This window comes from Bradysia coprophila, chromosome III (genome assembly GCF_014529535.1).
Source record: "Bradysia coprophila strain Holo2 chromosome III, BU_Bcop_v1, whole genome shotgun sequence".
Lineage (NCBI taxonomy): Eukaryota > Metazoa > Arthropoda > Insecta > Diptera > Sciaridae > Bradysia > Bradysia coprophila.
Genome location: NC_050736.1, coordinates 1,503,719 through 1,521,873, shown reverse-complemented (window position 1 = coordinate 1,521,873; position 18,155 = coordinate 1,503,719). Strand labels below are relative to the sequence as shown.

The 18,155-nt window shown below is 36.8% G+C and overlaps 2 protein-coding genes and 1 long non-coding RNA gene across 4 annotated transcripts; 1 reads left to right on the top strand and 2 right to left on the bottom strand.

Annotated features, from left to right (window-relative positions):
• Window positions 1–703: 703 nt before the first annotated feature.
• LOC119078285 lies at window positions 704–12,114 on the bottom strand. The gene is made up of 3 exons (XR_005087975.1): window positions 12,101–12,114; window positions 9,431–9,438; window positions 704–956 (listed from the first exon to the last, which is right to left on the bottom strand). It is a non-coding gene; the product is annotated as an uncharacterized LOC119078285 (long non-coding RNA).
• On the bottom strand, window positions 2,643–5,900 carry LOC119076850 (maternal protein exuperantia). Its single transcript, XM_037183857.1, has 6 exons — window positions 5,746–5,900; window positions 4,718–4,824; window positions 4,492–4,644; window positions 3,770–4,417; window positions 3,559–3,706; window positions 2,643–3,428 (listed from the first exon to the last, which is right to left on the bottom strand). The coding sequence occupies exons 2-6, from the start codon at window positions 4,793–4,795 to the stop codon at window positions 3,202–3,204; spliced, it is 1,254 nt and encodes a 417-aa protein (XP_037039752.1). The 5' UTR covers window positions 4,796–4,824; window positions 5,746–5,900; the 3' UTR covers window positions 2,643–3,201.
• LOC119076239 (protein fem-1 homolog B) lies at window positions 7,890–16,359 on the top strand. 2 transcript variants are annotated; one of them, XM_037182912.1, is made up of 13 exons: window positions 7,890–8,323; window positions 12,684–12,867; window positions 12,934–13,032; window positions 13,093–13,205; window positions 13,447–13,686; window positions 14,302–14,405; window positions 14,476–14,676; window positions 14,774–14,858; window positions 14,919–15,002; window positions 15,069–15,394; window positions 15,459–15,561; window positions 15,625–15,760; window positions 15,824–16,359. In XM_037182912.1, exons 1-13 carry the CDS (start codon window positions 8,156–8,158, stop codon window positions 15,979–15,981), a joined length of 2,001 nt encoding a protein of 666 aa, XP_037038807.1. In that variant the 5' UTR covers window positions 7,890–8,155; the 3' UTR covers window positions 15,982–16,359. The 2 variants fall into 2 exon arrangements, with proteins under 2 accessions (XP_037038807.1, XP_037038800.1); XM_037182905.1 differs by having other exon boundaries at window positions 15,809–16,359.
• The last annotated feature ends 1,796 nt before the right edge of the window (window positions 16,360–18,155 follow it).

Sequence of the window (18,155 nt, the reverse complement as noted above, 5' to 3'; positions counted from 1 at the left end):
CAAAAACAAAACAGTCGAAGTAGTTTGTCAACATGTCATCAAAACAGTAGTGTTGTCAGTGATGCTTTCAGGATTAATGTTATGAAAAAGTGTGAGCCGATTTCATGAGCAGACTAGATTCGTTTATAAACGTTTCAATGCAACAACAGATTTTTTGGCAGTGAATGAAATAGCGCGACATAAATGTTGTGAAATTATACATTAATTTAGAATAACCTTTTGATATTCAAGAATCTGCTAGTGTCCTTGGGTGGAAAAATGTACTCGTAACAACAATATTCCGGGTGAATAGGCAATAAAACAGCGTACATTGGATGCTGCTTGGTAGTTCATTACACTCGGAATCAATTTTGTGAACTAGCGAACTCACTCGTGTGGTTTTAAGCAACTCGCTTTGGAAACGGTTATTTTGACTCGTGTAGTTGCATACCTCGCCTTCGGCTCGTATATGCAAACTCTACACTTGTCAAAATAACCGTTTCCAAAGCTTGTTGCTTAAAACCACACTGAGTTTGGCTCGTATCACAAAATTGATCCCTCATGTAATGAACTACCTCCGCAGCATCCAATGTAATCTACTATTTCACCATCCTCGACGAAACTTGGACTCATCTGTAATACACAGGTAGACCCTGTCTGCAACAAAACAATAATGCCTGATCAGCCAGATGTGCTCTAAGCTTTACAACGATACCACACACTTGTCATACCAGCCTCAAAACAAGTATCTGTTACGACATTTTGTTTGCAGCTAGGTCACTCTACGACGAAATTTTCAATTTATTATCTACCTTCAAGTGCCCGTTCCTTTAGGATGAGTGGAATTGTTATCCATTCGACGTAAATAAGTGGTTTAAGTTATTTGAAGCAATTCTTACATTAATTACGTGTATGTGGAGTCGGTTAAAGCTGATTTCGCTAGCCGTTAGAGGAAATTTACCCCAAAAATAAGTAAACTTTAAAATTCTCAAATTTAAGGATAGGTTATGGTGCTTTACATCGTTGTGCGATGCATAAACGCCTTAACCTAGCCTTAAGAACTCCCAGAATTTTTCAAGAATTCGAATAAAACGCCTCGACACTCGGACATTGACAATAAAAATAAAAAGCAAGTATTCCCGTGAAGAATCGTCAAAGTCAAACCGCCAAAAAAATAAAAATCGACAAAGTGTCAAGAAACCCAGAAACATAAGGAATTGAAAATTTGTCTCTATGGCGTTTCGTAGCACTTTGGCGCTTTTTCTTAGCGTTTCTTCACACTTTGGCGATTTTTCTTGGCGTTTCTTCACACTCTGTCGATTTTTCGTGACGATTTAACAAATCAAGCAAATATGGTGATTATGGTCGATCCTAGGGAATTTATCCTTTTACGAAAAGTAACTAAAAAGCGTTATGTTCGATGCTAGTGAATTATCCTTTTACAAAAGGTGAAGTAATGATGTTTGGTTGGATCTGAAAGAGGATTTAATGCGTCTTTTTCAAGCAATAGAAATAGTTATTTGTGTATCTGTTTTGGACGATTGTTTTTAGGAAATTTCGCGAGTTGTAGCCCGAACGAAGTGAGGGCTATGCGAAAGTGCCTAAAATCAATCGTCCAAAACAGATACTCAAAAAAATTTCATGTAAGGGGTCGAAAACCAGAGAAAAATCTCAAAACTCCTTCATTTTCGGCCCGACACATGAAAATGTATTTTTTCACTTTGGCGTTCCTTCACTCACTGGCGATTTTTCTTTGCTTTTCTTCTTAGATTTATCAGAATGGGGGATCATTTCTGATCGCGGAACACAGGTCGATTTTCTGATCCTTTGTTCGACCCGTCATCACTTTACTCTAGCTTCTTACTCTAGCGATTTTTCTTGACAATTGATAATTTAAGGTCGATTTGTTAAATCACAAAGGAAAATCGTCAGAATGTGAAGAAACGCCAAGAAGTATCGCCAAGGTGTGAAGAAACTCTGAGATCCATAAAGAATTGATAGTTTGTCTTTATGACGTTTCTTCACTCTTTGGCGAGTTTTCTCTGCGTTTCTTCACATTCTGGCGATTTTTCTTGGTAATTCAACAAATGAATTAAAAATGATGAATTGCCAAGAAAAATCACCAAAAAGTGAATAAACGCCAAAATGTGAAGAATCGCAAAAAAAAGGTCTTGGCTTTGGCGATACTTCACGGCTATAAAGCATGAACGCGATGTAGTTTTACAAGATAATGTTTCCATAGCCGTTCACAAAAAGTTTAGCTCAGGAAGAGACCGTGAAGGTATTTTATGGTTCGATGGATGCAGGGCTCTTTTAGAGAAGAACATTTTTCACTTTTTGGCAGTTAAAACACAACCAGAATGTTGGTATATAAATCAGTAATTTTATTTAAAAATAACATGAGTAAAATATTCAAACAAACGACTTATCTGGCAAAAAATTAGTAAAATAATAAATTTAAGCAAAAAAAATATTAACATCAAAATTTTGGTCAATTATTTTGAATGTGTGTGTGTGCATTTATGTTATGATGTGCTTGATAAATATAATAAAATCTAAGAGCGAGTCGCCTTCCCACATATGTGTTCGAAATATTTCCTTTGGAAATTTATTTTTTGTAATTGTTTTACGTAATTACGCTTGAAAAATTGGATATTTTTTTCCATCAAGGATTGTTGTTGTTGCAAATAATTTAATTAAAAAATTGAGAAATTTCATTTCATTCTTTTTCTCGGTCACCCCAAAAGACCATCAACACATTTTGCTTTTAAAAGTATTAATGCGCGGCAAAATGATTTTTTTTTTTTGTTATGAATCTTAACAAAGTTATGGTTTGACTGATGAAGGCAATATGTTATCCTCAAACACTTACATTAAAATTCATCAATAAAAATTTTCGATTTTAAAAGAAACAAGAATAAAAAAAATTGAACTTTGCTAAGTGGCGTGGCCAACAAAAAGGACACAAATTTTGATGGAAATGACAGTAGCGATTGACCGATAAGGCATGTAAATTCAAAGTTGGATCGATTCGCTTCAAAATGTTCACTTCCAATCATTTAAAAAGATTTTTTGTGTGCCTTTGGGTATGATGCAATAACTTAACTTGATACGCTTCCACCGGAAGCTGGGTAAACAAGACGTTGGGGATGTGTGTTGTTCTTAAAATATCTGCGGAAGTCGTTTGTTGAGTATCATGTTTTTCGAAGGCAATTGTTGATCTTAGTTGGCAGCAGCCACCATATTTGGCGCCATGTTACCACCGTTGCGCTGCTTCATATCATCGCCCTTTGCCGGACGAGTTGCAGAGTTGTAGCTGCGACGGCGCGTGCGTCGATTCTGGCGCCTATTTCCTGCATTCTTGTTATTAGCATCGTTGCCACCTTTCTTGACACCATCGTCTCGTTGATTTCGAGGTCTGACATTTTCCTTTTGGGAGATCGACTGACCTGTAAATGAACGAAAATGGAATAGTTACACATGGTGCAAAGTCTAAGTTAAGCGGTGCTACAATAAGCAATATGAATCAGATGACCAAAGTTCAATGTCCAAAGAAGTGAAATTGTATTACGAACTTACGTCTATTGTTGGGTCGATTGTTCCGTTTGATGTTCGGTAGAATTGGCTTCTTGTCTGGATCGAAGTGACAATCGAGAATGTCGATGAGTTCCTTCTGATCTTCCTCTTTCAAATCACTGATGGTGTTAACGAGTTCGACTAATCCCTCCTGAAAACAAGAACAGAAACAATTCTTGCGCGTCGTTTGTGATTAAATTGTGCGTGTGAATACCTTCTTCTTTGACTCCCAGACATCCTTGAGACTCTCGAAATCGTAGCCATGATCAGCCAATACTCGACGGAAAGTCACACCTCTGACACGATGGTACAGCGTTACTTTAAAGTAATTGACGAAAATCGGTCGCATCGAATTTTGGCGTTCCATGCACTTATTTTGGTCGTCCAGCGATGAGAAATGTGACTTGATCGATGAGGCCCGTTGGAAGACAAGATCGTGCATTTTCTTTGCTGTGGCTTCTGCATCCAGATCGCTCTCGTCACCTTTAGCTATTTGTTCAATGATTTGATAAGCAAGCTTGGTGCGGATCCTTGCACAACCGTCAAAATCTTGGTTCTCTTTAGCGTCCTTATAGTTCAACTTCAAAATGTCAGCTGTTTGAAGTATCGAAAAATATTTCACCGGATTGCCGCATTTTTCCACGGAAAGTGCAAAACCGTCAGCAAACGATTTCACCGATTTCATGAAGCGGTCGACCAGGTCGTACTTTTGCAATGCCTCTAGAAGCATATAGGGAACAAATTTCCGTTGCTCGTGGTGAATTAAAATAATTCCTTTAGATTCCGGATCGTTTTTACGAAGCGTCTCGAGCCAGTCGAGAAAGTCTTTTAACACCGCAATTTCTGGTTTCGTTTTGACCACCTATAAATCGAATATGTAAAAATTTACAAATTCAGTTCATTGTTTGTGACGGCTCAATTATGCAGTGTGCATACCTTATAGGTCTGCATGCTTTTCAACATTCTGAAGAAACCAACGGTAATGACTCGAATCTGATGTCTTTGTCTCGCAGCCGGGTTTAGATTCATGATTGGCATTATATACTCAGCAAATTGGCTTTCCGGAGTATAAGCCGACAATTGAACAATCTATATTTGATGAAGAACGTGCAGGTAAGTAAGTAAATCTTTATGAAGAAGGAAAAATAACGATAAGACTTACTTCGTCAATCAGACGTCGTCCAGTTGTGTCGACATCAACACTAACCATCGTATACTTTCCCTTGGGTAATTCACTCATTTTGATTCTTTTCGTTTCAAACAATTTATCTGCAAACAATAGAAACAGAATTGTGTTAGGACAGGCGAACAATCCAAAAATCAATTCACAGATTGGAATGGTAAGAAAATAAAAACCGAAAAGCTTGGCAAATATTTAGAAGAAGAAAAATTTTTGGCGAACGATAAAAGTTCTAACAAAGCCGCACATCTGCTGATTCACTCTGCGATTATAGACAATAGCCGATGGTTAAAGACAATTATCGAACGATCCATTTATTCGATTGACATTTTTCGAAGGTGACTTAGAGGGTAGCACACAACAAAAGACGAATTTATAACAATGAGCAAACGTGGCCGATCTAGTAGTCGTATGTACAAAACTTATGAAGTTCTGGAAAATAAGGAAATTTTTACGTAGGACTCCCAAAATAAGACCCGATTTTACGCTACTTTAAAATTAGATATGAAATACGGGAAAATGGAGACCTTTTTGTTATTCGATTTGACAGAATTTAAGGTCCAAAAACACTAAATCTGGGTTACCGAAAAATTGTTTGCAAATTGTCTTTTCGAGAGAAAGACACATCTCGAGAGACAACAAATTGATACAGATTGAAAGGGCTAACGTTAATATTTAAGTGCACAGAGTGACACGTAAAAGTAGTAGAGATTTATAGCACTGCAAATGGAGCACGTGTTTGATTAAAATTGGCAAAAAATCAATTTCAGGGGAAAAACGTTCAATTTAATGAAAAATTTGATTTAGCTTAGAATTGAAACTCTAATAATTTATCTGAGGTATTACACGAGGTTGCTCGTCATTATTGACAAAAAAAACCTTTTGAGTGGTTCCGGTTAACAGACGTAACGATCGAATGGAAATAGAAAAAAAAATCTGGTTACTTAACACAAAATTGGATCAATCGGAATCAATAATTACGATGCATACGAATCGAGCCAATAACTCACCTTTTAAAAAATACTCTTGAGATTTAATCACAAATTCTATTTCGCACTTAAAACTCTTTTTCAGTTCGTTCCGATGTTATCGGTTCACTGGCACTTTTTATAATGATCGTATGTTCATCAAACTTTCGCCGACTTGATTTCCAAAGCGGAAGTACTAAAAGCTCGTATAAGAGGAAATGCACAGGTTACGCACTATAAAATCGGTTTGAATCAATTTTTGCCGATAGATCTTATAGAAAATTAATTGAAATCAATTCGTAAATTCGATAAATTAATTTTGGAATAATTTGAGATAATTGTCAATGTCAATTACCGAAATATGACTAAATGAAGTTTTTCTGAACAGGTTTTCGATCGTTTGAGCTTCAGAACAAGAAGATTTGACACCTCGTTTCAAAGAAAAAATCGGTTGGGCCCGACATAATTTTTGAGTTTTGCGATATTCATTGAAAAATTATCTGGCACCAAATAACATTCGTTAGGGCTACAACTCGTGAAAATGCCTAAAATCAGTCGTCTAACACAGATTCGTTAGTCTTAACTATTAATCTGTGTTCTGGACAATTGCTTTCAGTAAATCGCTTGTTGTAGCACGAGCGGAGCGAAAGGTAGATTTTGAATCGAACACTAGGAGGTAATACAAGAGTATTCTACATGACTCGTTTTCGTGTATTTATTGATCTCGGCTACGCCTCGGATTAACAAAATTTACATGAAAACGTTTCTTTTCATCTTCATCCCCAGTTATGAAATGTACATGCTGAGGGCGGCTAAAGTAGCGCTTGAAACATGAAAAATACGGTTTTTGACGTATGTGGCATGTAAATGAATTAAAACGATTGCCGATTTTAAAAGATTTATTATATTGTTTGTTGTGTTAAAAACATTACTTATTCGGTTTTTGGAACAAAAATACCATAGAGCTACTCCCGATAGATGACATGGGGAGGATGTCAATTTTCAACATGTCTGTCAGACATTGTCTGAGTGAACATGTATTTTTTGTATGCCACCTCTCGAGTATAGCTCAATCTAAAGTACTTTTTTTCAAGTTTGCAGCATTAAAATTTGTAGGGTAAAAAATTCAAATCATATATAATTGCCACCCTTGCCTTCAGCGCAAGCTTCATATAGGTTTATTTTTTTTTATTTTCGCTCTTTCCCATGCAAATTACTATTCTGATAGTCCAGAATTTGTGGATGTTCTTGAAATATCAGAATTGCACAATATTTTCAATGTAAATGTAAATGTTCCGTAGTTAGATTTTTAGGTTGGTTCCACTCAGATGACAGCTCAAACCTGATAACCTCACACACATATTCAAGGGATGATTTTTCTACGATCATCTTTCAGTCGTTTAAACAGAATGTAGATTTTTTCATTTGTGATTTCAGTATAAAGCGCATAATAGTGCAGCTGTTATTAAAAACGATCTTTTCAAAAAATAAAGTGTGGTTTCCACTCAACAAAAAGTACTCCATGTGAGAGCGAGCTGTCAAGTAAACAAAGAAAAAAATCAATTTTGTCTCTCACACGGATAACATTTTTGGTAAGTGGAAATCAAGCCTAACTCACTTCAAAATAGTTAGCAGTATTCGTGCGACTCTCTTTTTTCTTAGTTCAACACGTTCCACAAATTTCATATGTTAGAATGATTCCCCTTACACTCGTAAAAAAGTGTCTACTTACTATAAATATTTACTCCTAGATACAGAAAAATAGGTAAGACCAATTCATTCAAACCTTTCTCTGGTTGGTAGGTTTTCGATTGAACAACTGAATGCAGACATAAGTTAGGAAAGTACATAAAATCAGTATTCGGTAACATGTACAGGACCTAGCATTTAACCATTCAGAGTTGATCAGGAAAGCGGTTGCAATAATCGTGTTACTAAATTTTATGTATAGAAAACATTCGTTAAACTCACCGTACTTCAATGACAGCTTCCTCTGCGTGAGCGCTCTACCTGTTCCTTCAGAACGTCGACATTGCCAAAATTCATTGCCCCCAAAATAAAACCGCCTATGTGCTGTGATAAAAAACAAATGAACCCATTAAACGCATGAACTCATCACGAATAGAACGTTTAATTCGGAATTGAATTTTACTTCTAAAAATTGCTAAAACTAAAAAACGCGCATGACAGTGGTGACAGTTGACGACAGACTTTCGCGGAGATAGTGTTTTGTTATTGTTAGCTCTTGGATTGCGCAAGATAATAATTTTATTTATTTTGCATTTCAAGCAGCGTAAAAAATTGACATTTATTTATATATGCGCTGTCCAAAGTATATAACGAATTTTAAATCGAAACAATAGTTTTCGTAGTGAATTAAAAATCGACATACCAAAGAGGGTTACCGTCAAATTATTTCGGTTGTCGAAAGTGATACAAACATATAAATAAAATGTCGAATGACACTGGGAACGATGTGGATAGTCAACTTGATGAAGAAGATAGACCGTTTCTGAGGGATCGTGTTTACTATGCAGCTAAGGATGGGCTATCAATTGCCATGTTTGCTCTGCTTAATAATGTGAAAGATGACGAAACCAAAAATGCCATAATCAATCAGGTGAGTTACTATACTAACCATTCAACAAGACTGTCAACGGGATTAGTAGTTATTATAATTTAGCGGTAACTTCTTTTGGTAATATTCGGCTTGGTAAAAAGTTAAATATAGCCACCCCATTCATAGTCGTCTAAACCTTAAAGCGTGTCTATTTGGTTCGAAATGTTGCAGATGGTAACAGATGCTTGCATATACTCGTGAAATATATTGTTCACTTACATCACGCATTTGATCAGCTTTTATTTCCATTCAAATAATGTCCTGACATTGTTTACCACTCAACCAAACAAAATATCAAAAAAAGAAGAAAAATCGTAGAAAATCCGCAAATTTCGCCCAATAATAAATCGGAAAATTTCAGCGTAGAAGTGAGTGTGTACCGATTCATGTGTGAAGTGACGATGTTTACTTATAGGCCAAAAATAAATTTTTGCGAGGAATTAATTGTATGTGCTTCATAAGTGAAAACAGTTGTATGTGATTTTAGGTTGGCGTAGTTGCGCGTTCTTTGTCTATCATCCAAACAGAAAATAATATTCATTTTGGATTTTGATTTATTTCACTGAAAAGCGCCTCGCATTTGATTTTTATTTTCCCGTTGTTGATAAATACTATTAGAGACACTGAGCAACCGCATGATTTTGTTATGGTCTTCTAGTTGTTGTTCAACTTGTTCGGATTGCATCAATTTCGTCGACAATATCTGTTTTCGTTTTCATGGCGCGCCACAAAAAAAGTCATTTTACAAATCTATATATGCAAACTTCTCCTCGATCCACTTCAATTTTGTTTATCCACGTGACTAGGGTAGGATGTAAACTCATTGAAGTCATTATAAAATTGATGCTTTTTTGCAACGGTTCTTTTAAATAGAAGTTATTTGCAATCCGCCTTATATAAACAAACACTGTTTTCATGCTTCGGGGCCGAAAATGAGGGCAATTTTTCGAATTTTCTCGGGTTTCCGGCCCTCTACATGAAAACTTACATGTGCACCTGTTTGGGACGGTTGATTTAAGGCACTTTCGCTTGTAAGCCTCACTTCGTTCGGCCTACAATTCGCGAAATTGCCTAAAATCAATCGTCCAAAACAGGTACACAAATAACCATTAGTACTTCGCAAAACGGTTTTAATGTCCGATAAGTTGTGTTTGCTGTGTCTGATACCACTTTCGGTAGCAACATCTTTATATCATCATTATGACTGTATTGTTGTACTTCACTATTGCAGGTGAAGTTACTTTACCATAGTGGGTACCGCTGACGGTAAAGTTACTGTATGTCTCTCAGAATCATAATATGCAAACTTTAGATGCCTCTGTGGCATAAAACGTTGTTTGCAACTCGATGCAAAGTACTTTATTAGGTTCACGATGTGTGTATTATGACACATGGCCTTGTGTCATAATCACACATCTAGAGCCTAATAAAGTACTTTGCACCTCCATTGCATAACTAGTGTTGAAATATTGCTAATGTTGCTTATTTTCCACGTCGTTTAGGAAAAGCATCATTGTTCCTAACTTATGCTAAAAGGTTTTTTTTATCGAATTCGATTCCAGCACTCAGACATGAGTCGGTTATCCGAAAAACCGAAAATTTCGGTTCGGTCTGGTCCGAACCGTAAATTTTTTACATTGTTTACGTAACATTTCTCAAACAGAGTAAAAAAAAACACTTTCTGCATACCAACTTTGCTTAATTTTGCTGATACGAAAAGGTCAGGGGCACAGATTGCAAGAAACGAACTTCCTTTCACTCTTAAATTTTCTCTGACTTTTAAAGAAAGAATCTTCGGAACGTCAAACAGAGCTATAGCTCTTCTTTTGCCCGCACATCTCGTAAAGTTCCAAAAAGAGAGAAGAAACAATTGTTTCGACTTCGAGAACTAGCGGCGGCTAGATTATTCAGGTCCCAATACAAATCGAGCTCTACTGCCTGGTTTACTTACTGGGTTTTAATTTTGCATAGTATTCAGCAAGTACAATGAATTTCGGTTCGGCCATATCCTGACCGAAATTTTCGTTATGGTTGTGACCGAATCGAATTTTCGGTTCGGACTTGACTGAACCGAATTGTTTGATTCGGACCAGAGCGAACCGAATTTTCCGGTTCGGACTTGACCAAACCGAAATTTTCGTTTTTTCGTATAACCGACTCATGTCTACGCAGCACTCGTCTCCGGCTCATTCGCTAAAAAAGCATTTTAGCATGCGTTAGGAAAATTCTAATTTCCTAACTAGTGTTAAAATATCGCGACGTCGTTTAGCTAAATGGTTTACAAAATTCCAAGAATTTAACAAAAAAAATCTTTATTTATTCTAAAAATAGATAAAAACCAGCAGTATTGGTAGAAGGAAAATTGTTGTTCCTAACTTCTGCTAAAAGGCTTTTTTAGCGAATTCAATTCTATAACTCGCCACCGGCTTGTGCTGGAAACCTCTCATTCGTTAAAAGAGCCTTTTCACATGCGTTAGGAAAACAACAATGAAAGCTCGCTTCTATGTTGTCACTGTATCGACTATATACAACTAAAAAATACAACAAAAAATTGATGCGACACGACGTCAATTTAAACATTTTTACAGTTGTCTGGGAACGGGTTGTTTACCCCTTAAATTTATTTCTGTACAAAAATGTGCCATACATACGACAAAATATCCAATAATTAATTTGCGATCTAAATAATCGCGTCTTTGTTGACTGTATAATTTCCACCAAGAATTATACAAATAATATCCCATTTTCGTCGCAATTAACGTACCCGAATAAAGAGAACAAAATAAGCCATAACATCCGAAATAAACGCTGTTCCACAGTGTAGCGGCTGTGTACGCATAGTATAAAGTCATTACACTTAGTATATGTTCTGCATGCAAACGAATAACTCTCTTTCAAATACACATTCCACTCGGATAAAGACAATCCCCAAAATAGAAAATTTCTTTGAATTGTAAACTTAAAAAAAATGTGTCGCACGTTGTCATTAGTTCTTTAATGTTAGCATTGCTGGCTCGCTTTCTATGTACCAAAAATATTCATTTACAATTTTCGCGCGTTTTGTATTTTCTCATTTAAAGCCTCGAATTCTTTTCATATTTTAAATGCAAAAAATTTCTAATGAGGAAGGTTAGAGTTGAGGATCATTTGGTCTTGTAGTAGGTGACATCTTAGTCTAGTCATTTGATATCAACAATGATGAAAAATAACAGATTTGCTCTGGACAGTGTTAACCTACTGCCAAACTAAAGAAATAAAACACTTGATATGAAACACGAACCAGGAAACATTATATGGCGTTCTAGACATACTATGACGAATCAAAAAGCTATAGGTGCACAGTTTATTACCGTTCAAAGTCCTAACATACTTAACCCAGTTCCTACAATCAAAATTGCCCGTAAATAAACTCCCGAACGGTGACTATATTCCATGAAATTATTACTGTACATCGAAAATATCACACTCAATCGCTGTGTGATAGTTAACGTCTTTGTGACATGAAAATATCGTCGTGGATTTTGGCGACTTGTTTCGGAAATGACCTTCATCGTACCATAGACGTTTGGTTAAAATTATTAATGTGTCGGTCGAGCATGTGGAAAAATTATTGTACGGAGCGTGTCAATGATCTTGGAAAAGTATTTCCTAATGGATTTGTTTGAAGATTTTCTTTTTGTTAGTTTGCTGGTTGAAAATGTAAGTATATTACGTCTTGCTAGTTACGCGATGTAGGTTCAGTTTGAATCGATTAAGAGATCCAATTTCTTTACCTACATCAACAAAATCGACTTGATAGAATAGCTCTTCACTTTTGGTTGAGTACTATCATCGATTGTTACGCAAAATCCATTTTGTAGAAGATGTTGACATGTTTAGCCATTAAGGAATAACGTTATTGAATGGTTTATGCTTTGATAACGATACTCTGTTGACGTAAGGGGCTTGTTTGTTGTATATTCTAGTGAGATATCATTTTTTTTCTTGAGTTGAATGGCATCGCTAATCTAATGTATTTGCGGAAGAATGAAATTCTCAGTAAAATCTCTATTATTAACACTTAATAGAAACAGCATCTGTTGCAGATAACGACGATAAAGAATAAGAGATGAGCTCTGGATTGTAGTCTTTTAGCGAAGAAATGTATGATAAACATATTGAAGTAGTAGATTTTCTATCTGTTCTACGATTCTTTACACAAACGAAGTAATATATTTGTTGATTTTGATGGGATACTCTTACTCTTTCTAAAAGGTTTTCTGTTCACCGCTAACCAATTCTACCAGCCATTTCTTAACCTTAAGTTCTTTACTATAAATGGCAGGTCAAACGGCATTTCCATGAATTTTCTTTATTACAGCCATTCGCTGAAGACGACGGCCAAATATATAGTCCACTATCAATAGCTGCTCGTAATGGCCGATACAGAGTTGTAAAAATGTTGTTGAGTAATTTTAAGCCAGTGATTGACCAAGATTGTACGGCGAAACTTGACGGTCATATAGTGCAAGGTGCAACAGCTTTATGGTGTGCCGCTGGTGCTGGTAATCTACACATTAAAATCTTGTTTTTGTTCTTGGCTTACTAAAAATTGTTTCGCAATTGTCTAGGTCATTTAAATGTAATTAAACTTTTGGTTCAACATGGAGCAGATGTAAATCATAAAACTAAAACCCTATCTACCCCATTGCGAGCGGCTTGCTTTGAGGGTAAATATATCAAGAACGGAACGGTTTTGCGCGGCAAATTAAAACTATTTTTCTATTTAGGTCGCTTGGATATTGTGAAATACCTCGTTGCTCATCACGCAGAAATTAATTTCGGAAACACTTATAACAATACTTGTCTCATGATATCATCTTATAAGGGACATACTGATGTGGTGAGTGTATTCGATAAGTTTTCCGTTTCACAGAACACATTTATATTTCGCACAACAATCCGTTGAGAAAAACATACCGTGAAAATCACATGCAATTTATTCGAAGTAAAAATTAAAACACTTTTTCCTCATCATCATCGTCTATATTTAGAAAACACTCATTCGACGGTCAATGTTAAATGTTTTCTTTATATCGAAAACCATACAACTGGCTAATTTCTATGAAATTTATCGCATTTAGGTGGAATTTTTGTTGGCTAATGGTGCCGATCCAGATGTGCAAGCGAACTGTAATGCAACGGCATTACATTATGCAGCCGAAAGTGGTCATGTAGACATATGTGCAATTCTGTTAGACTACGGTGCGACGTTAAAGAAAAATGAGTATGGAATGTCCGCAGTTATTTCAGCCGCTGAACGAACGCGAGAATTAGTGGTCGAGTTGTTCTATTCGAGACCAACGCTATTAACCAAAGAAGAGGTTCGTATCCATCTGTTATGTTATCCATTAAAGTAATCACTCATTGTTAATGAGCTCTATAGGTCGCCTTATAATTATGTAATTAAATGCATGTTAGAATAAATGACGCGAAAGAGCCGTCCGTAAAGGAATAATGCATAAAAAGAATGGTGAAAACATTCAAAGACACAAGTAGTTATATTGTGACTGTTATTGATCTGTGTTTGATGCTTTTCATGCGCGCCTCAATAGGACATGAGAAAATTGACGACTGGTCGAATGACATTTCTAGTGAGAAAAGTGTAGGACTTTCTCTCCCGTGCGGAGAAAAGAGAACTTTTCTCAATCGAATTGTCACTTTGTTTATGTTTTCGAAAGTGGTATGACAAATCGATGTTTTGTTTCATGGAGAAAAACGTTGTGTTCACCTCTGGGAGACATAGGAAATTCCATCTCGAGCGAATTTGTGGTTGTCGCTTCTCTCTAGCCGTAAACATCGCTCTTGTTGGAATTTCCTATTTTCTCCCCTCGGTAAACAAATAACTATTTTTTGGCTATTCTTTATGAGACGTTTGTTCTTGATGTTTAAGAGTATTAAGAGCACGTACAAATTTCATCGAATTTTCTTTATTACAGAAAATAGATGCGCTAGAATTGATGGGTGCATCATTTGCAAATGACAAAGACAACTACAGTTTGAACAAAGCATATCATTATTTGATGCTAGCCATGGAACTAAGGTATGAACTGACATTATTGGTGTCGTTAGTCTTATCTCACAAAGAAATTCTTTCATAAAAACCGATATAGATATGAGGATCAATCAAATCCAGTCAAAAAGAAAATGTTACCACCGGTACCTGCATACGAAAATTGGATCGAAAGTCAAACAATTCAGGATCTGCAAGCAATACAAATGAACAACAATTCAATACATATGGAATCGTTGACGATACGAGAGCGTATATTAACTCGAAAGTGTCCAGATGTTGCACATCCTGTTGTGTTTCGGTGAGTGTAACAAATGAACACGTCTTGCACACAAATGGACGAGCAATAGTGAATCAGAACAGTGGCTCTAAATAAATCAAATATTTTCAATTCGCAGAGGAGCCGTCTGTGCTGATAACAATCGATTTGACAGATGTGAGAGTCTCTGGTTACACGCCCTCGAACTGCGTCAAAATAACGGGGTTTGTTGAATGGAATCTTCTCTCATTACCTTAAAGCTTATTGATTTATCAACCTTCTAGTTGTCGGTTCAAAGAGATCTGTTGCGGTTCGCTCAGGTATTTTCACAGATGATTCACGTTGGTGTTACGCTTCGGTTACATAATGTAAGTGCTAAGGAATGAACTCCCCTTTCACTGCAATAAATTCTTGAATCTCGGTTTTATTATCAGGTTTTAGCCGTGCTGCTTTCATGTATACGTGAGCTTGAAGTGAATAAAGAGAAATTCAAAAATCCTGGTCCCAAAGATGACCTGGAACAGGTGATGGAAGAGTACGAATTGAACATAATAACCGCCTTGTATCTCTGCACAATTATCACAAAACTGCTGAAGAGAGAATCGCCAAAGACCCAGAAAAGTGATAAAAATTCGTCCTACAAATTGGTTTACACATTGAACAAAATGAACTTAAAGTTACGCGATGGACAGACGTTGTTGCATTTGGCTGTGAATGGAGTAACACCAGTAGATGACTTCCATACGAGTGATGTGTGTCGGTCAGTAAAAATTGATTTTTATTTTCATCGTCGCATTTGTCCTAAATTTCGTTTGCTCTGTCAGTTTTCCTTGCGTCGATACGGTTAAGCTATTGCTAAACTGTGGTGCGTCTGTGCTTAAAATGGACTCGAACCGAAATTCTCCTTTGCACACATTGACTGGAACAGTAAGTCATCTTATCGTCTGACATTAAGGACATTGACATTAACTCCCCGATATGTTCTCTTAGCTTCACACTAGCCGGACACCCGATTCTCAAATGCTCGAAGTCGTAGAGGAAATAACGGATCTGTTCGTCAAATCCGGCATCCATTTAGATGCAGTCAATGTGCACGGACTCACCGCTTCCCAGTTAGCCACATCACGTAAGTGACAGAATCTATTGGTATTAATTTAGCAATAATCAAATGCAGTTCGCTCTCATACAGCTACTATCATAGCGGTGATACGACGGTGTGAGTCTAACGAAACATGCCTACGATGTTTGGCCTCGCGATGCATAGCTCAACATCAAATCCCGTATGAAGGGGTCGTTCCTAAGCATTTGGAGGATTTCATTCAGATGCATTGTGGTGAAAAGCTGTAAAGATTTGTTTTGTAATTTTAATGCTAGAAAATCGCAACCAATCGCTTCCAACGAACATTTTTTTGTTTTATTGACTGGCGAATTATTTATTTTTCGAATTTTTTTTTATGATAAAACGTAACGTACCCGATCCGCACAGAGATTGTAAAGTTTTAGTTTCATAAAAATTCTCTTTTTGTTTTCTTTAACACAAATGAAAAAGGACTGAACTTAAAAAACCTTTTCGAATGTTTTCGCGTTTATTGTGGTGCTAATTTTAATTGATGAAAAACTGAATAGAATAAGCTAAACATAATGTTCTTTACACAAAGACGACGACTAAATGTTTGTATATTTTTTTATAAAACGCAAAAAGAATTAAACTGGATAATGAAGAAATGTGTGAAGTGTTTCACTTTTATTTCGCGAAAGGTTTCCATTGGCACGACCCTGCTGTCGCAAATAGAAACGACATAATTCCTCTAAAATACATATGTTTCGAGGAATTGCATCGTATCACACATTTCCCTTGTTGAAACGGGTAGTCATTTCCTATCGACGGCAACGCAAAGAATAAGCGATGTGCCAGTTAATAGTACAATACGTCCGTGGTCACTTCTCTCTGAATCTGAAAGTGTGCACATCACAAAGACCACCCGCTGTTACAGAGCTGCAGGCCATCAAGAAATACCTACAATTCCAAATCGAAGCATCGCTCAATGATCGGGCTAAATACATCCCACTGTTTTCGGAGCCATGCAAAATTGAGCGGGACGGGGTATACGTTTACTGCGCTGACCAAATCTGCGTTAAATGGGTATCATGTATGGTAATACCTGGCATACCGGATCTTCCGGGCTTGATTGTCTTACCACAAAATACGCCACTACAGTACAATCCAGATCTCGTAATGGTACGGGTGGTTGCGTGCATCCCCACAAAGAAACCTGGGGATAAAATTCTGGACACCTTGACGCAGCTAAATAAAGACCTCAATACCGAGAAATGGCGCATTGTGAGAATTCGCCCGAAGGGATCCAGTAACTCTATAGTGTACATGCGAATCGACAAAACTGGATACTAGGGCCAATAAGAGTCAAAGTAGAGGTACATAACTCACGATCGAAGAAACCAAAACTGAACAAGGCTGACACAAGTAACTTCGGGCCGAGTGGTCATCGTACAAAACCACCTTCTGATGGAAGTGTGGACGATATCCCTACAAGCATAGGGCTCACCAGAAATGGGGGGTCCGGGCGAAAAGGGTCAAACAAGACCGCTTCAAACGTTGAACGTGTTGAATCAGCGAAACCAATGGTGAAGGCATCCACAGACTGAGAACACCACGGAAAAACGTTTGACGAGAGACTGTGAACTTCTTTGAGGAAACGATGGCCATTTTCAATTTTCAATTTCAATTTAATTTTCGATTTTTATTTTTCAACTTTCATTTTCAATTTTCATTTTCGTTTCTAAGAATTACTGTTTTTCTGCTTCTTTTTTTTTCTTTTTTGATAAATAAACAATGGATGAGAGGGTGTCGGAACAAAGGATGTATTTCCAGGTTCCCTCGGACTGCTTGCAGGACGAACCACTCACTCCTGTCTTCTAATCTAATCCGTGGTCACTTACACTGATTCTAAAAATGAATACTGAACGTTGTGCGCGAAAAGATTGAAGATCAATAATGATAGCATTTGACTACCACAGAAATATCAAGGAAGAAGCTAATTATTTGCTTACTCGCGATAAATATGTGCATTTCCAATCATCGATGTAATATAGGGTAGATTGTTACACACGAAGAACGAAAATTCGGACAACGACTACTAAAATATTGGACCCGTATTTTTTTTTAGAATTAAAAAAAATAGTTTAGATGTGGGGAGCGAAGCATTTGTTCAAATGTACGAATGCGTTGGTTAGAAGAGTAAAAAAGATATACACCATCATTCTCCTCTCTTCTAACCAACGCTTCTGAGGCGGTTGAGGTTAATCCAAGTTCGACGAGGGAGTGAAAACTCTGTAGCATTTGTCTTACGTAGATCGAAGTCAAATATCGGGCTTGTAGAATTCGATTCCACATTCTCTTCCACACATTCTCTTCCATTCAGCTAGAATCCGCTAGAATGAAGTTCCTTCGCTGTGCTACAGAAGGCTTTCTTGATTTCAACCTTTCAATGATCATAATTTGG